The 21,412-nt window shown below is 44.1% G+C and overlaps 1 protein-coding gene across 1 annotated transcript in view; it reads right to left on the reverse strand.

Moving 5' to 3' along the window:
* The window catches only part of LOC138447638 (pre-B-cell leukemia transcription factor 1-like), a 345,584-nt gene that overhangs the window by 215,126 nt on the left and 109,046 nt on the right, over positions 1-21,412 (reverse strand). Inside the window, exons 3-4 of the mRNA XM_069603845.1 lie at positions 17,665-17,909; positions 531-721 (exon numbers count right to left, since the gene is read on the reverse strand). Of these exons, the coding sequence (XP_069459946.1) occupies positions 531-721; positions 17,665-17,909 (436 nt within the window). The remainder of the gene's footprint in view (positions 1-530; positions 722-17,664; positions 17,910-21,412) is intronic.

A 21,412-nucleotide genomic window follows, 5' to 3' on the forward strand; every position in this document is an offset into this window, starting at 1 on the left:
GATATTCTATGCTGTACAAAGTGCAACAGGAATAATTACTTGACGCATCTGGTCTTTTAAAGCTTTTTCTCCTAGTAAATATTTTACCCACCCTTCCTTACATGCACACAATTTCGACACCACTTAGTAAATAGTTTGGTTGATTTCCCTCATCTACTGCAGGTATACAGTTAAAGGTGGAATAATTGGATTGTTCCATATCCAACAGGTTTTCTACCATCTAATGTCAATATAGGAAACTGGAAAGAATAGATACAAATTACATTTTCAAATTAGTCAAATTTTCTAATTAATTTGAGTCTGTAGTGTTAAATATTCCACATATGTGATAAACTACCATCAATCTACTAAGAAGTTAACCATCATCTCGGAAGAACGGGTGAAAGTGAAATTTCTAAATATTATGAAACTACTGAGGCAAAATATACAATCTCATCTGGGACATGCACATGCTCTTTAGACAACAGACAACACAGAGGGGCATGCGAACGCAAACGTCACCATCATGCTAAATATTTGCTGCATTTTACCTGGCATCCAGGAAGCGTGAACGCAAGATCATCACTGCTTCACATGTGCTTTGTTTCAGCTGCATCTGTATGGTGCTGAACTTGCTGTGGATGATGTTTACCATCCTCTCAATTTCCTTTGGTGAGACTGGTCTGGTCCTACTCTGCTCCCGGAGGAGGTTCATAACATGAGTAGTAAACTCGCTGCATGCCTGCAAACAATTAAGAGAAAACCATAACCTTGACTTTGAAATATTCCTAGTTTCATGCAAACACCAGAATGTTTAAAATAAAGCACAACAAAAACAAAATGTTGATGTAGTATTTAATAAGCAACCACCCACACCTGATTCTAATTTTAATAAATCACTGCCCTGGCAGACCTCAATTAACGATTTTTTTCTTAACTTTAATTTAAACACATAACACCATATTAAACTGTAACACTGCCTAGCTAGGCGCCCACCGCTACAATCCCTATGAAAAGGGTTCACAGCACACAATTGTCCAGGTCACTTTTATACATAAAGCCAGTTCCAACCACGGAGCATCGTCAGGTAGCAAAGTCCCATGCAGTTTTTGGCAGCAAGCTGCAGACAAAATGATGGAATCTGAAAAGAATCATGGATAAAACAGTCATCCTTCTCCATTACCTGCCAACACCTTATTAACATGACCTTAGATGAGAGATTGAGTTTACCCCATAATGAAGCTATACACCACATGCACTAAAATGAGAATCCACATGTTTCATGATCTGTGATCACAACAGCCTCTAAAAAGAGAAATAACGGATTGGGAAATGGTTAAACCTCCCTGCCGCCCCGCCGCCCCCACTTCCCCCATTTCTCCAACTGTGGATCTAACCTCCATATGCAGGCAGGTTCCAACTGACACGCAAATGCTCCCAAGTGTGGTCGAATTCCTTTGGGCAACCCTTTATGTAATTTATCTGGTCATTAATGCTGCCTACACCACCTTCGCAAAGGTATGTTTACCTAGTCACAATAAGTGGGTGTGGAGAGTTCTCTGTAAATGGACGTTGCCTCTTGAAAGATTTGTTCTAGGTTGGTCAGCAAGGCTGCACTGCCAGGTTATGTTATTTTGCATTTATATAGCGCCTCATACCATTGGTATGGTCTGAAGGCACTGGTAGGTTGAACGCCCTTGGGAACCGAAGTTCAGATCAGTAGAGAGTCAACAGTGCGTGTGGGCACCGGGTATGTGTGCAGCTGGTGCGGTATTCGTGTAATAGCTGCTTCTTAGCGATAGGTGTGGTGGTTGAGAGATCAGGAGTATGTGTTCGTTCTGGCAGGATTTATCCAGACCGAGTGTGGCTGTGTTAGGCCTGAGGAGAACGCCTGGCTGGGGGTGTATAACCAGCAGTGTTTACTTAGAATGATGTGTAGTATGCGGCGGATGTTGGTATGAGAACAGTTATACCGAATGGTGTCATAGTATGTGTTCTAGTTGAGTGGTGGAGTAGAGGGGAGAGTAAGCGTGGTGGTGTGATATGATGGGTTATATGCTCTTTCAAAACGTTCTCTGCATTCCAAACCATACAATATACGTCACACAATTCTATGCGCTCCAGTCCGTTCCATGCACTCCTATCCACTCCATGCATCTAATCTGCTCCAGACACACTGGTTCGCTCGACGCAGTCATGCGCTCCAGTCCGCCCCGCGCGCTCCGTTCCACACATGCGGTCCATTTCACTTGTTCCATCCGCTCTACGCATTCAGCTGCTCTACGTACATCCGCTCTACGCAACTCGTCCGCACTATCCGACACTTCCGTTCCACCCTAGGCACTCGTTCGCTCTAGGCACCCGTTTGCTCAGGCACTCGTCCTCTTTATGCCCTCACACGCACTATGCTTTCACCTGTTTTGCTCACTCACCCGCTCTACGCACTCGCTGCCGTTACCAATATTTAAAGCAGTGTTTGTGTGATGCTATAATCTTGTGTAAGCGAGGTGCACTTACGTTACATTTGCTTAACAGATTCCCAAGATCAGTGTAATCCCTGTTAGCCCACTATTCAAACAGCTAAACAAGTTCTAGGGACATCTGGTTCTGAAAATGGTGTGAAGATAAGATGATCCGTTTCTCCTTCCAATATAACGATTCGCCCCATACATCGTGAATATTTGTTAATTGGATTTAAAGCCAATGATTTATGATGCCATGAAGTTGTGGTGGTTTCCAAAAATCAGAACCTCCTACCGTATGCACCACATTAGTCTATGCAGTCTCAGATTCTATACTCGTTCATTCCCCCAGTTTTCCGAGTTGGCTAGCCCAGACCCCTCTGATCGTTGGGGTTATATAGGAGCTTTTTACACAAATTGTGCTTCAATGAAAGACACATGTGGCCAATGTGAAGGTCGTCATGATTCCAGATGGAGAGAAATAAATCCCTCCACAGGAGTTCCATGGGACCATCCCGGACTATAACTTAGAGATTTTGTCAGTGGTGGTAGAAGATGCTCCAGTGGAACATGAAATGAGTTAGAAAACATACCTCGGCTGCAGTCCTTTGCTGCTTTCGGCGTTGAACGCTGGGAGAGTGGTCCGACTGTCTAGATGTGTGGTCTTTGAAGCAGAGAAACCCTGCAAAGGGCCTTGAGCTAAAGGCACATCTTTGCGAATAGGTAGACTTCTGGCCAGTAGGTTTGGTCACACAGTAAGTTTGCTGTTCAGGTACTACTTTCCTGAATCTATCATGTCTTGTGCACGAAATCGCACGTCTGTTAGACCGTTATTGAAATGTAGACACTTGTGGGGAAGGAAAGTATTGCATGAACTTTAAAAGCTCCATCCAAAGTTTCCAATAGGCAGCAGCTAGTATGGCTTTTGTGTTAGCCTGCCTGAGTTGGAGTGCCTAATTGGAAACTAATTTCTTTCCCACTCCTTGGAGGATTTTATCCACCTTTGCTAAGAGTGGAAATGCTGCTGAAGTGGAGACCAAGGACTTTAGTGTAGCAGCCACTACGAGTGTAGACTATGGCTGCGGGTACGTTAATGGACAAAATGACAGAAGCATATACCGGAAATCTAACTTCCCATTAATGTATGGTCCCTAAATGGGTTTTCCCCACAACATTTTTGTTTCTGCTACAACATCCTTTGCAAGTAAAGGCCTGATTGGTCTGAAGTTTTGAGCAAGATTTGGACCTTGGAATGTCTAAATAAGACAGAAGATCAAGACACAGTAGTGGAAGACACGGATTAAAGATGAAGCTTCATCCTCCTCTTCCTGTGTGTTGGTATTCCCTCCCTTGTCAGTCACAGGTTCAATTGAGATCAATGAGACGGGGGGTGGGGGGGCAGGAGTGTTTCCCAGAGGTTTAGATGCCACCTGTGACTGGGGAAATAAAAATATTTCTTCATGGGGTCCGAGTGCATAAGGTTGTGAAATTTTGTTAAAAAGCCTTCTTCAGAGGACTGTCTCGGATGAGAAGTTGATATTGTAACAGGGATGAATGGAGAGGAAGGGATATGGTTGACAGCAACAACATTCTGGTGTATGGTGCCCATTCAAGCAGCTCTAGGCACTAATCTAGTTCAGATGTCAATTAGTATGGGATCTGAGGCAGTTGATGTCTTCACATTCTGAGCCACCATTATAAGAGCGTCTGGTGTGAAGTGCGCCACAGATGTTTCTGTTGAGTCAGGTGGTGGTAGGCAATATTGGATGCAGTAACCCTGTGGGAGACTACACCAGCCTTGTCCTCTCGGTAATAGGTAACCTCCCTATTGGTATAGGTCTGTACTACACAAGTTGGCAGAGTGACTGAGCAGCCAGACGTATCAAGAGGGGTAAAAGCGAGATGTCGCACTGAGATTCACAGATACAAGTATCCAAATAACACTTCTACTCAAAGTTTTCTGGTAAGATTATTTAACAGCCAGTTTTAAATAAGCCTTCTTTAAAAAAGGGCAATATGCAACAATTAAAATACACTTCATAACACTAACTCAGATTTAAGATAAGCAAGTAGATGCCCTTTAGGGATGAGACAGACAGACAGACAGACACACAGACACACAGACACACAGACACACACACTTCCTAAACCATGAGGTGACTTCAATTACTAGGCCAATGTTTGGCATTAATATATCAGTTTTTGTATTTCATGTAATTGAGGTTAACAGGAAAAGGTGAAGGAAGGAAAAGGTTAACAGTCTCATAGCATGTGAATACTTTTCAATCTCCCAGTCAAGTCTAGATGAGATCTTTCCCAGCAATATATGTTAAACCTATGTACCACCTATGAGGGACAGTTAGAACCAAAGTCAATGGGAAAGAATAGTCTGCAGGGAGCCAGTACAGCAAAAGTCAATTTGAACAAGGTCTATGGAGCTGAAGCGCTTCTTTAGATGGCACAAAAGTGTTGTACACTGAGTTTGTAGCAAAAAGAATCACTGTTGGGCCAAAGCTGTAAGGCTTGTGAAGGGCAAAGCTGAAATCAACTCTGCAAAAAGCAGATACTGCAAGTCTCCAGTGACGGCAAGCAAGCTACAGACAAAAGTGGCAAGTACCCCTTAGTCAAGACAGTACCTTAGGTTTGAAGAAGAGGATCCAGCTGGCTTATGTTGTGGTTGCAGTCTTGCAGATCCTGGGTTCTTGGGCATCAGTCGTGGGGACAAGAGGGAATGCGAGGGGGGGGGGGGGGGGGAAGGGAGGAGATGTATGGAGGACTCCTGCACTGCAGTTTTGAAAGTCGTCAGCGGCTACGGGCTATTTTCAAGTCAGCGCACTTTGCGGTTTCAGCTACCAGTCAATAGCACCAGCGTGGTTCTTGGGCACTTGATGGGCTTCCCTTGCTTCTGGGGTCAAGCACTCTGGTGAGGCAGGTCAGGCTTGGGCCATCCTACTTCAAGAGGGTCCTCAGGATCGTCTGGAGCGCGGGTCCGGCAAAGACAATGCACTCTATTGTGGTTTTCCTGACCCCCGGCACTCGTTTGCCAGCAGCAGCAAAGTAGTACAGCCAGCAGGGAGAGGTTTTCCAGCAAAGTTTGTCTTGGGGTCAACGGGTACCAGTAGAGTAAAAAGTAAAGATTATCTGCATATAATATGAATATTTATAAAAGGTCAGGGCTTGGGACTAAGATACTTGGCTTCTGGTTATAATGTAGGAGACCATGAACGCATTAAAAAAAAAAAATGTAGAACCGATGTAAAAAGCTTCGGTCACTTCACTGTCGAAAACATGGATTTGGTCAAATCACCTACATCCGTTCTACATACACAAGTGCTCTTTTGTAACCAAGTTTAATACATCATTTTATATTCATACAAAAATAAACCTTCCTACAGTTATTTATTTTATCTGTAATTTGTAAAGCGCACCAATCCCTTAGGCATCCAGGCACTGGTTACAGTAAGTGCATTTTTGTGAGACATAATGAGAACATAGGCATTAGGCGATGTTTACAGAAGGCTTGTCTAATGTGCATGCATTTCTGATCGGGATTCGAGGATAGTCTGCTAGTTATAGGTCAAGAGAAAAGAGCCACGTTTTGAGGCCAAGCCAGAAAGAGGGTTCCACTCTCAGGTGTGGTGGGAATTTCATTGTTTTGCGGCCATTACTGGGAAGCTGCAACGCCCGGCTCTTTGTAGTATAAATCTGGGGATAGTAAGGAGTTGTGATTGTGAAGACTGTGGGTCTATTGGATTGGGCTTTGGAAGGTATCCTGGATAAATCTAGACGTAGTGTCCGAAAGGCATGTGTGTGTTACTGTGAGTTTTGAACAGAATATGCTCTCGGATGGGGAGCCAGGACACACTTCTTGCTAGAAAAATGTGGTATTTTTTTTTGAATCTTTAATGCTGCTCTTAAAGCATTATTTTGGATCACTTGCAATCTTTGGATATTGTAAGAGGCGAAGACTGAACATGGCGTTACAATAGTCTGGAAATAAGGGCTCTTGCAATGGTCCCGCAGCTGGTGATGCAGGGTCTGCATGCATTGATAAGTTTGGCTGTGTAAGCTGCCGACAATGTGATTGCATTTACCAGTCTAGTTATTAAGAGGGCCAAGTCTAGATAAACCTCCAGTATTATGATTTCTTTAGAGATGGGAACAGTAATGCCGATTGTATTTTTCGTCAAGTCCGCTTTATGGGATTTGTGATCCTATAAGGAGTAACCAAGTAAGGCATACAGAGTGTAGTGCCATCCAGGCTTGGTTTGATAGACTTTGCAAAGTGCCTTGGAGTCAGTGTCATAGAAGCGAGTAAAAGGTAGGAGGATTTTGGTATTGTCTGTATAGTTGGTGTAGGAGTTACCGCTGGTGTCGAGGAGGTCGAAGAGGTGCTACGTAAAGATATTGTAAGGGGTGAGGCAAGGCAGGAGCCTTGAGGGACTTCGCAGGTGACTGGAGCTGGAAGTGCTGATACGGAGAGGAGATGATCCTCATTGTTCAGTTAGACAAAAAGGAAGAAATCCAAGCTGTTGCATTAGTGGAGCAGTGTCCTGCTGATGAAAGGTGCAGGCAAAAGAGTTTACAGTCCATGTTGTATTGTGCTTGGTGTGAATGCATGTGCTTGGAAATGAATGTGAGAATGTTGGTGTGCCTGAGAGAATTGGCGCAGTCTCGTCTGAGTAGTTTTTGTACCAGTTTCAATTTGAGTGGTTTGAGTGGATTTTCAAACCACAACTCAGTGAGACGCGACTATTTACCAATGGAAATAATAACAAAGTATTTTTTCTGTTTCCTCTTCATATTTTGTCGCCTTAAACCGTACCCACCAAGCCACAACATTTACTTTTCTGGATTTGTAGGTATGCTGCTCTGTCCAGTATTTTAAGTAAAAAAGGGACTGTCATTATGGGGCGGGAGTTGGGATATTTGGGTCAAGGGTTGGAATGAGGAGTGGGAGGACCCAGGCGTCTTAAATTCGCTTGCACGATCTAGGTAGAGAAGGAATTGTTGATAAGGGATGTGAGGAACGGAGCTAGTTCTCTAGCACAGTCTTTTTTTGACTGAAGCTGGGCAGATGTCTCCTTGACATCTAGAGGGTTTGAGGCCTTTTATGATTTTAATGGCTTCTAACTGGAGACTGGGATGAACCCTAATAACTGTGGGGTTTCAAGAGGGGATGATGAGTCAGGAGGTGACTCAACAGCTAATGTGTGAGAATTGCAGATTGTAGTAGTATGATTTTGTCCAGTAGGGAACTTTGAATTTCAGAGCATCAAGTGGTATCTCTAAGGCAATTTGTCTGGGGAGAGGGGGGGGTCAGGGCAGTGGCGCAAGAGAGCTTGTGATTGCAATTCCTGCAGCATAGCAAAGGGATCTCTGGTACCAGAACTTGCTTTATCAATTCGGCCGTCGTACGTTGTAATTTTGGCAAGAATAGCCCGATTGTATGCTTTGGACCGGGAAGCGAAAAGCTCTGTGTTAGAGGGCGAGGGGTCCTTTTCCCAGGTGGTCTCATCTGCTCTCTTGGTTGTGCGAAGGACCTTGAAGTTAGTTAAACCATGTGTAAATGTGAGCTGGTGGTTTAGGTTTACGTTTGTTCAGGCCGGCCACCTTCTCAATAGCGACTAGAAGGGAATGGTTGTATAGTTCGACCATTGTAGTAGGGTCATTTAGTGACCGTTGGTAGGCTGTGATGGACTTCAGGTGCAGGCTGGCTGTAGTGATCATGCGCTGGGCATTTCTTGCAAGAGTGGCTGGTAGTGGTGTGGCTAACACATCGTTGGTCAATGAGCAAGCGAAAATAATGACATATGATCAACCAATGGCAGGGCACATTGGATGGGATGCTGATGTTACAATTGGGGACTATAAGCCAATCTAGTGTGCAACCTTTGACATGAGTAGGGCCAGTGATATGTTGGGTGAAGCACAGGGCTTCAATGGAGCGGTTAGAACAGAGGCGTAAATGCCTGTGTTGTCATTGAATCCTAGATTCAAGTCGCCCATCAGGACAATTCTGGAAGAAGGATTGGTCTCCATTTCCAAACTAAGTTTCTCTAGCTGAAACCGGTTTCACATCCTACATTGTTTGGCTGCCAGCCACTGACTAGAAAGGGTTATATAGAGTCCATGATACACAATTTACCCAGTATGCTCCTCCCTATACCCATGTTCTCCTAATAGAAAACACATTACCCAAGGGAGCCTGATTGGCTTGACACACCGCTATCAGGAGATACACAAGGCCCGTCACGACCACTAGAGCCATACAAACCCATCTCTCAGGAATTAACTATGTGCCGGGGAATGTGTATAAAATACCATTGGGAAACGTTTAAAGAGTTTCATAGCACAATGGGTCACTGCGACAAAACATGATTTGCACGTCATGTGGAAATCAGATTGGCAGCATGCTAGTTACTCTTCTTATTCCAGAGGTAGCTCTTGCTAACTTGGCGATGCAAATACCCAAGGAGCTACTTTGTGCTCCTGCGCATCAAATCCTTATTTCGATCCATATAATTGCATTTTAAACAGGGACTGAATAGGCAACAATTGTACTGGGTCCACCAGGTAGGCTCTAATCCATTTCCTGGCTGAGTGTATATCAAATTACTGAGGTGCCCAGGAGAGTAGTGTAATCCTTGAACGAAATAACCAGATACTTTTCCTCAACCAAGACAGAAGACCATCTGAAAGTTGGGCTATAATCTAGAAGACTCAGCAAAAGAAAGCATCTGCAATGAAAATGTTTCCAAAATACTTGCTATGGAAGACAACCCGGAACTAGGAAAGGAATGAATTTTAAGAAATGGTAGCCCTGCAGTGGTTTTTAACTTGAGGGAACACTACCTAAAGACGATTTGATTATGTGATCTGTTGAGCAATACATTAATTCATGAGAGCCAGAGGCCATTCCACATAAAAATTAATGGAACAATCTGATCACTGGTTAAAAGGTCTCAAACACAGCCAAGTTTGGAGAAAAGTCACTGCCCCCACACTGTGGGCAAAGCATCGAGATCACATTAGTGTGACTTTATATTGAAACATACATTTACATGGATGTATGAGATGCAAACGTAGCTAGGAAGAAACCGAGCATATGGAAATAAAGAAAGCAGTAAACCCTCCTAATAAAAGATTACAAAAACCTGAAAAAACATTTAGGAGAAAACTGAAGGAACTATAGTATTCTATACGAAGACAAACATTTTGTTTAGACTGTGGACACTTCTTTCAACAAACAATACAGATCTTTTACCTATGGTATTCAAGGAGGAGAAAGACTGCCGCTTAGAATTTAGATTAAATTGCACAGCTGTTGGGTATGTTTTGCATTCCTCATTTCCTTTTCCCCACCGATAGACGTAAATTAAAGCAAATCACCTAAACATGGTGCAACAGGAGACCAGTGACAACTTAGTTTAAATTCAGCATAAGTGAAATGTTCCATTAACAGCATAAACAATGAAGTTTGAAAATTAGGAAGGATTTGAAAGCCCTAGCTTTATTTCTTCAGAGTGCTTGACGAAACAGAAGGGAGGGAAGAAGGACTCTGGTTGGTCAGTTTTAAATTACTGAACCCTCAAGCGCCAAATATTGGGTTATTATAAATATATCCACTAATACAAGGCACTGAAAGGTTATAACAAAGTCCTCTGAAGGGGCCAGAAGGCATTGGGAATTGCACTATAAATAACTAGCAGGGCTTTCCTTCTGAATCGAAAATATTCAATTTATCCAATGTGCTGCTACATAAACATTAAACGCTCTACCACTTCAAAAGAACAACAAGTTACTTACCAACTGTAACGTTCTTTCGATTGGATGTTCCTCCCACGTATTCCTCATCTTATGATATTTGTATTCCAGCTTTAGCTGCTTCAGAATTCCCCCCCCCCCCAATCAGGGGCGCTGTGTTCGAGACTGTGGAGTCGAAGTCCCGAGGGCCAACATCATCCACTGTATAAAGGACTCGAGCTGCACCGTTACCTCAGTTCTGTTTTTATAGTGTTCATGGTCGCATCAGTTGATCAGGCTTTAAGTCTTCAGGCTCTTAAGGAAGTCAGAGTGCAACTGGCGTAAACTGTACGGAGGGGTAGGATGGGAGGGTTGATGAGGAATACATGGGAGGAACAACCAATTGAAAGAACGTTACAGTTGGTACGTAACTTGTTTGAATGGATTGTGTCCTCCCACATATTCCTCATCTTATTATAGACTCCCATAGCAGTGGTAATTTTGGAGGTTGGAGTACTAGAAATTTTAATTATAGACTGAATGAAGGATAGCTTTTGCAAATAGTGCTCCTTGGTATGAAGTAGAGTCCAAGCAGTAATGCTTTACAAAAGGTGTGCATTGACGACCAGGTGGCCGCAGCACAAATATCCTGCACCGGGACACCCCTCTGAAGGGCCGTGGAAGTTGCCATGCCGCTAGTTGAGCCTTTAATTCATCTGGAGGCTCTTTCCCAGCTAGTTTATAGAATTCCGAGATTGCTAGAATTATCCATCTGGATAGAGTTTATTTAGATACTGCAAGGCCCAATTTGTGCCCCGTATATCCAACGAATAGTTGGTCACATTGTCAGAGATTTGCCAATACGGAAATATAGAAACAGAGCCCTTTTTGGGTCCAGTCTATGTAACCTTTCCTCTTCCTTACTAGCATGAGGTGGAGGATAAAAGGAAGGTAAAACACACTCTTTTGTGACAGATGAAAATCAGACACTATTTTAGGCAAAAAAGATGGCTTGACTTTTAAAATAACCTTGTGCCTATGGAAAACAGTGTGAAGAGGCTTACAAGACAGTGCTTGCAACTCACCCTGCGGGCTGCTGTTATAGCCACTAACAGATTTGTTTTAAGAGTGAGCAGTCTTAATGGACAAGAATGTAAAGTTTCAAAAGGAGCACACATTTAGAAATTTTAAGACTAGATTTAAATCCCAGATGGGCGCCTGAAAAGGTGTTGGAGGGTATACATTTGTCAACCCTTTAAAGAATTGAATGACTAAGGGCATTTTAAAATAGGACACCTCTTCCGACGAGCGCTTAAAGACAGATAGCGCTGCCATGTAACCTTTTATCGTTCCAACTTGGAGCCCCAAATTGGCTAAGTGTAAGAGAAAAAGTACTGTTGGAGTATTACAAAGAAATGGATCCACATTCTTATCCCTGCACCAGTTACTGAACTTGTTCCAACGACCCCGATACAGGGATTTTGTTGCTGGCCTTCTGGCCCAAAGCAAAATCTCCATTACGTCACCCGGGAGGTCCCAATCCTTATATTTTAGCCTCTCAGAAACCATGCGTGAAGGCTGAGTGTCTTGACCTTTGGATGGAGAACGCGAACTTCCTCTTGCGAGAGAAGATCCTACCTTTGTGGAAGAGGTATTGGAGGGCAGATGGACATGTCCAGAAGGTCCAGGTACCACGTCCACCTGGCCCAATCTGGGGCAATTAGGATCATGGTTTCCCTGAACTTTCTCAACCTCCTGATTAGGTGAGGCATCACGGGGACTGGAGGAAACGCGTAAAGGAGTGGAAATACCCAGTCCACTACGAATGCGTCCCCTAGAGCTCCTCTTGGGGGAAATGCCCTTGAGCAATAAACTTCGCACTTCCGGTTGACCCCGGTTGCGAACAGATCCCTTGAGGGGTTCCCCAAAGGGTGAAGATCTCTTTAAGGACATCCTGAGCTAGCTCCCATTCGTGGGAGACTGCTCTGCCTGCTCAGTGTCTGCCGCCATGTTTAGCTCTCCGGCGAGGTGAAGTGCTGATAGAGAGATTCCTTCTTGCATTGCCCAGAAGCAGAGCTGCATTGCCTCTCTGCACAGTGAAAGTGATCCTACGCCTCCTCTCGAGGTAGTACATGGCCACTGTGTTGTCCGTCATTATCAGGACATTCTTTCTCTGTACAGAAGGCAGAAAAGCGTTCAGCGCTAGTCTGATTGCTCTCAGCTCCAAAAGGTTGATGTGTAGTTTGGACTCCGATGGAACCCAACGATTGTCAGATCGTTGGTGTGGGTTCCCCACCTTGTGAGTGAGGCATCCGTCACTACCGTTATTTCCAGCCAGGTTTGCCAAAAAGGTTCCCCCTTGAGGATATTCTCCTTGCAAGCCCACCATAGATCTGACATCTCCCCTGAAAACTGGGACCATTGAGTCCCGAGGGCCCACTGAAGGGATCTCATCCTCAATCTGGCACCAGAAAAATGCAGGATGCCATGAGGCCTAGCAACCTTAGAAAGTCAAATGCTGGTAGATGTTGGGCATTTTAAAATGTCATTACAATCTGCAGAATGTGGTGAGCTCTCTCCTCGTGAGGCAAGGCTTTCCCTGAGGAAGTGCCCAGGATCGCTACAATGAATTGGAGTTTTTGGCTTGGAATCATTTGTGACTTCTTGTAATTGAGGGAGAAGCCCAGACTGTTTAAGTGGTAGGTCATTGCCAGATGTTCCTGGGCTCGTTCGGATGCACTCGCCCTGATTAGCCAATCGTCCACATAAGGGTAGACATGAATCCCCATTCTTCTGATACTTGCTACCATCACCGCCATCAGTTTGGTGAAAAACCTTGGGGCGGAGGTCAGCCCAAATGGTAGACCCCGAAACTGATAATGAGAACCACCAATTGCAAACCTCAGGTACTTTCTGTGCTCGAGATGGATTGGCACATGAAAGTAAGCATCCTGAAGGTCCAATGAAATCAGCCAGTTCTGAATCTGAAGAGCCTGAAGGATATGAGAAAGGGTCACCATCTTCAACTTGTCCTTCCCAAGGAACTTGTTCAAGCTTCTCAAGTCCAAGATGGGAGGGGAGGGGGACTGGGGGAGTACCAGCCCTTGTTACTCTCCGCTACAGGTACATGTTCTATTGCACATTTCTCTAGCAGGGTTAAAATCTCCTGCACAAGGAGCGGATCAGGAATTTTTACAGAGTTGGCTCCCAGTGGATATTGAGGTCTTTGATGAAAAGGAAGACAATAACCATGGGTCACTATTTCTAGTGCTCAGGCATCTGACGTAATGCCCTGCCATTCGTCTAGTTACCGAGTGATTCTGCCTCCCACTGCGGTTTTGTGGGTTAAGACCTCAAAGTGGCTTTGCAGCAGCTTTAGCAGTGGCTGAGGAGGTTTTAGCAGCTGCTGTGGCCGATCTAGCACCTCTCCCTTTTCCACCACGAAAGGGTTTTTTCTCGGTTGGCCTCTGACTGGCCTGCCCCCTCCCTTTTCCAAAAGAGGAATAGAAGCGAAAGGGGTGAGACTTCCAGGAATATGAGCCTGCGTAAGAGCTTTGTTGAGGTTGCCTTATAGCGGCGATGAGTGATTTTGCTGCAGCTTTCGAGGTCAGCAGCTTATCCAAGCTCTCGTCCGCCTTGCTGCCAAACAACCTCAAGCAGTCAAAAGGCATATTAAGTAATCTACACTGCACATCAGGTACAAAACCAGATTTCCTTAGCCAATGCGAATCTGCGCAAGACTGTGCTAGATGCCATGGACCTGCTTATACTATCCGCGGTGTTCAATCCTGACTGAAGGCATTCTTCCATAGCCTCTTTACCATCCTTCACTATAGCCAGGAAACTATCCCGTTCCTCACCTTGCGGGATGCGTTCAGCCGCTGACGACATGCAGTCCCACAGGATAGAAGTAAATCTTGCTAATGTGCAAGTGAGTCGATTTCAGGGCCATGCTGCCCGAAGAAAAAGCTTTCCGGGTCCAAGCATTAACTTTTTTTATCGTCCCTGTCTGGTGGTATTGATAGGTAAGCCAATTGCCTAGTGGAGATTGCAGCTTGGACTACTAGACTTTCAGGCGATGGAGGTTTGGATAAATATTCTGGATCCGATAAATCTGGCCTATATTTTGGTACCAGTTTTTATTTATTGCTGCAATCAAATCATGAGTGTTCCAATCTACCATTACCCTTTTTTGCAGTACTTTATGGAATGGGAGAACAGGATCTTTTAAAAAGGACCCTCAAGCAGGATGTCAGTCATGTCATCCTGGTCAAAATCTGGGGAAGCTGCTTTCCAACCCATAAAATCAATGACCCTTCCCATAAGATTTCTATAACTGGGATCAGCATGCTCTGTAGGAGCTGGCCTTTCAAAATCCACTTCAGGTGATTGGCATTTTGGAGACAGTCATACAGGTCTGTTATTTTAGGCTGTGGGTCCACTAGTTCTTCAAGAACCTCTCTGGCTCCAAATCTAACTCCAGCTGGAGTGACATTATCTTCAGAGGAATGTTCTTCATATATAGATGACATGGATCTGAAAAATTCCCGTCTAGGCAAAGGTGGAATTTGCCTAGGCATGGACAATGGCGTGGACTTGGGTCTTGTTAAAGAAGGCGATGAAGGCGTCGATTGGATAGACGCTGGCTTAGACGGTGTCAAAGGAGGCTTCAATGCTGTTGAAGGAGGCTTTGATACAGCTAAAGGTCTCAACGTCATCTTCATCAGTGGTCTCGACGCTATGGTCGTCGACGGTGTCGAGTTTTGGCTTCGATGCAGATTCCGCTAGCCCCGATTTATGCACCAGAGGCTTGGACTTCGTGCAAGATGTCGGGGAACTTTCCCTTGCAAACACTCGACTCTTTCAAACCTTGCAAGTTTAGATCTTGATTTTCCTCTGTCACTTTTAGAGTGACTACAGGCACGGTCACCACGCGGCAACTTCGAGGGGGTCTGGGCCGCATTCTCGAATATTTTAAGCATCAAGCCCTGAAGGCCTCCCATTTTTCTGGGGAATCGTGCTTTGAAGGGTAAGTTACTCTCCTCTCAGAAGAGGATGAGGAGGAAGACCTAGGATGTTGCTTTTTTGACTTTAGTCGAAGACAAGGAAGATTTCCTCGAGCGACTCTCCGATCTCGACCTCCGACACGTGACGACATTTTCTACCGGCTTCATCCAAATCCTTTTGCTTTTCGAAGACTTACATTTTTATCCTCCCCCACCGCCAGTTTACCACTGCGTTCCCTAAGAGCCTTATTTGACATTGCCTGACAGGACCCGCACTCATCAACCCCGATGGTCTGGGCTGAGGCAACAGAGGCAATTCCGATGGGGGTTGGTCATAGACATCTTCCTGCCACACTTCAGACATTCTTTTAACCCTGTCTTGGGTGTGGAGGGAGTTGAAGACGAGGACATCGAAGAAATTCTTGATGTGCTGTTCGTAACACGAGGCAGTTGCGTTGGAAAAACGGAACTGGGGTAACGGGCGCTGCTCGAGCCCTTTATACAGCGGATGACATCGACGCCCGACAGTGGTCCTCGAGGGACTTAGACTCTGCGGTCTCGAACACAGCGTCCCCTGGTGAAAAAGAATTTCCGAAGCAGCTGAAGTTGGAATACAAATATCATAAGATGATTAATACATGAGATGAGACAATCCATTAGAAAAGTAAGGATTGTTAAATGCCCTTGCGCAGAGAAAAGGTAAACTGTCACACTGCACATTGCATTCAAATGCACATTAGCAAACTAACATTTTCAAGTTGGAGTAATTTTTCTGGTCACAACTATTCAGTTTCTTGGAGTGGACATTTTTCTTATTTACACACACTTCAGAGTTCCAAGAGGCTAATTCGTTGACCAATTACTGATTTGTCTTTATAAGACTCCCCTTTTAATCTCACGTTCCATTTCTACAAAAGATTTTCTTTTACCACTTTCACAGATGCAATACATTCTACCCTTACATTCTCTTGGAAAGTTGGAAATGAATGCTTGCACACTGCAACGTAACCCTTCAAAATTCAACATTGTATTTTGTCCTACACCCTCATCTTTTATATCTTCCACTTCAGTCCCTTTCACTTCCCAAGTCTTGCCGTAATCCGAGAGTCATTCGATTTTTCTTAGACTTGTGTATTTCAGATTATGTCCGTTCAGCTCACTTCATTTTGTCGAATATCTCGAGCATTACACCACGTCACTTATAATGCAATTGGTATTCTCGCATCACGTTTATTGTTCTGCCATTCTATGTAGCCTTCCAGCATTCGCTCCACCTTCCTTGTTCGTCCACCTTTGTCTGCCTGTATTCATGGACTGGCTTCAGCTTAACCTTTGTGGGTTTCTCCATCTACTCCTTTATGCTCCCTGTGCTAGTCTCAGTTTTTTGGGACTATCCCTGGGCCACTTGCTGCTCAGCGCTCAAATTACATGTAGCCTTGTGTGATAAGATCACCCAGTCTAGTTTTTCCATTTGGATTATGGCACATGGAGTTTTTATCTTTTCCATGTGGCATTTTAGAACAGTACAAGTCCCAGAGCTAAAACCATGACTTGACAGACTTCTCCCCCATGGGCATCTTTGATAGTGCTGCGTGCTCAATCCAGTTTTTTCTCATTTGAGTTACTTGCTCCTAAAAACTGGCAAGCTCTCCCTTAGCATTTTCAAGGTGCCACTTCTGTTTTATTCTTATTACCATAATTTATTTTCAGTTTGTAAAGATAAAAGTCTAAAGCGCTATATAAACTCAACATACCCATTGAGCCAACCAATACTTCCCATTCTATAAAATATTATATCAGAAAGTCAAAAAATCAACAATGCTTGCAAATCTGCTTGGCACAAATGCAGAAAAACAAAGCCTGCATATAGGTTAAACAACAGCAGATACTTATTGACATGCATTAAGATTGAGAGCATAGTGGTTTGCTGGGGTTTCAATTGAAAATGTAGTATTTGAGAAGTGTTTTCTTAGTATAGGAGTAGGTAAATAGAAAATCACTTCAACCCAGAATTATAAACTGTTGGCTGTGTTATTTAAATGCATACATTTTTCGGAATAAATCACTGAAAATTAAATTTGCATTACAGCCATAATTTTGGCAGTGTCTAGGGTTGTGTGGAAAATTCCAAACAGAACTTTTGAAATGTGCAGTGTGATCTATATTTAAATCACCACACTTATATATCTGCAGCTAAGAATCCAAATTTAAGTTTGACCAGTAAAGGCCATCACCGAGCGCAATCGTTGCTTTACCTCCTATTAAAGGGCTTTAACCATCTAAGTATTTTAAGAAAAGGGGCGAAGAATAATAAGCAAATAAGGAAAAACTATATTGGAGAACTGAAAAAAAGCTAGGGTTATAATGAATGAACAGAGAATGACAAAAGGAAAATAAAGATTCTAAACTGCTACATGTTAGAAACCAAAAAGGATTGCAGTCACATAACAGCATTCATGGTGAGACTTCACCTGCTCGTATTTCTCGAGCTCAGAGTGATAGATCTGTCGGATCTGTGAAAGTTTGGCCCTGTAGTCCGAGTGTTCAATGCTGTTGTCATTGGCACAGCCTCCTGCTGCCGCTGCAGCTAGAGTCCGCGAAGCTCCTCGTCCTCCTTTTTCAGGCCCAGCCACTCCCTCGGCCAGCAACATATTATCCAACCTCATAAGCTGTGCATCAGGTGGATCTTCTTCCTGAATACCTCGGATACTTAGCACTGCAAAACATAAAGCAATCAGTGTTCCAATTAAATAGCCAATTAACTTGGAATAGTGGCAAACAAGTAGAAACAAAACAAATTATGAAGATTTGAAGCAATTCTAGCAATTTGCATGTGTAGACACTGAGGCAGTACAAGGTAGACACTGAGGCAGTACAAGGTAACAACTAATTCCACTGATAAAAGCAATTTATATCGAGCTAAACCAATAACCTGCTTGGAGGTTGAGACCAAAAAAAGAGGAGAGGAAACTTGTATTTAAAAAAAAAAAAAGAATCTCCATCAACTTAACCACAACCTAACATAATAAACAAGACAGTCCATTCCACATTTTCACAACCCCATGCCACTCCCGCCAGCATTCCATCCCACTACCCCATCTCTGTTCAGTTAACTGAGTACTGTTTTTATCGGGCTGAGCCCCCTATACACAGTCTCGAGTCCAGAAACATTAGAAGAGACCCAACCGCTGCCACTAAGGCTCCCCGTCACGCTATTAGGATTCCCCATCTATACTCCTATTATGACTACCAATTCCAGCCGGTGACATCAGATAACCTCAGTGAGCCCAAATTCTCGTTTGGCCGTCACCTGGGTGACGACATGCATCCATACTTAAGAACCGAGGACTGCACAGACGCAATATGCTGGTCTTGGAAGCAAGAGCAACAGAGGTTTGAATCCTGGATCTGCGCTTTGAAAGTGAACTCCGGTATCCAGCGTGTTATAAAAATACAAATGCATCATAATTAAAATAAATACTGGGTTTCATATGTGTCACAGTAGGCCAAAAGCCACAACCATTGTTTTGAAGTAGGAGGCCCCTGCACCAAGAGCCTGTAACAAAGCGTCCAAAACAAATACTTGTTTTATCAAATAGTCTGAGTAACCATATTTTTGGGGACTCTGGAATTGCAATATCGGTCAGGTTGTGGGTCATTGCATTTGATTGGGGCCAAAACTTCCGTACTTCAGGGCAGTCCCATACCAAATGTATAAAATCTGCATCTTCCTCATCATGTCTCTCACACAGAGTCAATGTCTCCTGATAAATTATGCCTAATTTGATCAGAGTAATCGTTTTGGTTGAGGCATCTGGTGCGCTAACCTACATTTACTATTCGGGCCACTGTTCTAGTAAGTGTGCATGTCTGTTTTCATTGCTCATCCGCGAATGGTGTTCAAAGATTTCCTATCCAACTTGTCGTCAATTGGGATCTGCTATTGCCAGCTTTAAGCATTTTGTTGATAGTCAACACTAGCCTAGTGTAGCAGTGAGATGAGTGTTTGGCAAGATTGTATGTAGTAACCCTGTGGGAGACTACACCAGCCTTGTCCTTTTGGCAATAGGTAACCCAACCTTTGGTATAGGCCTGTACTACACAAGTTGGTAGAGTGACTGGGCAGCGAGGCTTATCTCAAGGGGGGTCATTGTGAGCTGTAGAGTTGTAACAGTTTCACAGGTTTTCAAATAACACTTATTCTCAAGGTTTCTTGATTAAATAATTATTAATTTGACCATTGGTTTTAGAATAAGCCTTCTTTAGTGATATGCAAAACTTTAAATACACTTCACTAATACACTCCTTCAGTTCAATAAAGTAAATACCCTTTTGGGATGACAGATACTCCCTACACCCTGAGGTGAGTTCAATAGTTAAAACACTGGGCATATACATTTTTACACTTAAATTGTAATACTGAAGTTATGGCAAAAAGGAAAAGGTTAGGAATGTTTAACACGTTTCTCAAACGGGTAAGCACTTTAGAATCCCCACGGCAATGTAGGTTAACCCTTTTCCAGCTATACAAGTAAGGTATGTATGACTTTTTAGAGGGCCAGTTTAACACAAAGTCGGAGGTTAAGAAGAGTCTGCAAGCGGCGAGGACAGCCAATGTCAATTGAGCCAAGTCTAGGGGAGCTGAGCCACTTCTTGAAGACTAGCACAAAAGTCTTGCACAATGTTAGAGAGAGTTCTGTTGTAAAAAGAATCACTGTTGGGCCGCAAGCTTGGAGGCTTGCAAAGGGCAAACCTGCAAGCAACTCTGCAAAGAACAGCAAATGCAAGTCTCCAGTGAGAGCAAGCAACATGCAAGAGGTTAGCACCCCTAGTTTCACAGTACACAGTAAAGGTTCAAACTGGCTTCTGTTCCGGTTGTAGTTCTGCAGATCCTGTTCCTGGGCCTCAGTTGTGGGGACAAGAGGGAGGACATCTGTGGACTCCTGTACTACGGTTTGAAGGTCGGCAGCAGCAATGGGCCCATTCAGATGAGCGGCACTTCGCGGTTTCAGCTACTCTCAAATAGTATCACTGCGGTTCCTTGCTTCTGGCGTCCAGCACTGTTGAGGTGGCGCAGACTTGGTTAGTCCTGCTTCGAGTGAGTCCGGAGGATCTTCCTGGAGCTCGGGTCCAGCTGAACGGTGATGCAGGTTTCTCCTATTCATTCGCAGCCTAGCTGTCACTAGCACAGTGGGGTGGCTGTACTCCAAGGACAGCCCACCAGCCAATCACCTTTCGGTGCTTTCCTGTAACCAAGGACACTAAGCACACAGAGTTTCGGGAACCTCCCTCACTTCCTGCCCTGCCAAACACGCTGGAGCCAGAGGCGGGTTTCAGCGCTGGAGGCTGCCTAAGCCAAATCGAACAAACGGACCAAACCTAGTTTGGCGCACAGAGTAAATCTCAAGAAGTACCGTTGCAACAAGAAACAGCGAAAAAAGACAACCCTGGCCATTTTGACAAAATGGGCACCCATGGGTGCAATACTGCAGCTGAGGATTCAGTCTGCGGTAAAAACGGACAATAATAAAGTTACTCACCGTAGTGACTACCTTACTTCTAGTCCATAGTCCCCTTTCCTCCATACTTGTGGGACATTCCGTCCTTCGGTACGGGACCGGAGCACTTTCGTAAAAAGCATGAACAATTTCAAATTTGTGTCCTTTTATTTTTTTCGCGGGGTACTGCACGTGGCCGCAACCTCACCCTCCTGAGCTCCGCACCGCGCATCGCCCTTCAGTCCTTTACTATCGGCAGGTCTGAGACCATTTAAGCAATAATAAAGTATACTTTTTAGAGGGGACGGCAGGTGGGCATATGGAGGAAAGGGGACTAGGAGTAAGGTAGTCACTACGGCAAGGCATAAATTAGTTTAAAATTGATTAGCAGATTTTGCTAATTAAAGTTTTTGATTAGCAATTTTGTACTAATATTGAATGTCACCAGAATTAGTTGTACCTCATGATATAGAATTAGCAAAAATACATAGTGAGAGTAGTGAGTGTGCATGTTGAGAGGGCTAAGGTGTGAGCTAGCATGCAAGAAGAACACTATGGTGTCAGAACGAGAACCATGGCTGTGGTGCATACCACATTGACCAAGGCAAGCAAACAGATCCTGGGCTGGCCTCTTGTAGTGCAGCCCCTCAAGGTGCCAATAACTCATAAGTTGCTGCTGCGCGTTTAGTGCAAAATCCCCTATGCCTGCAACCCAACCTAC

This window comes from Ambystoma mexicanum, chromosome 3q (assembly GCF_040938575.1).
Source record: "Ambystoma mexicanum isolate Mex_15411 chromosome 3q, UKY_AmexF1_1, whole genome shotgun sequence".
Classification (NCBI taxonomy): domain Eukaryota; kingdom Metazoa; phylum Chordata; class Amphibia; order Caudata; family Ambystomatidae; genus Ambystoma; species Ambystoma mexicanum.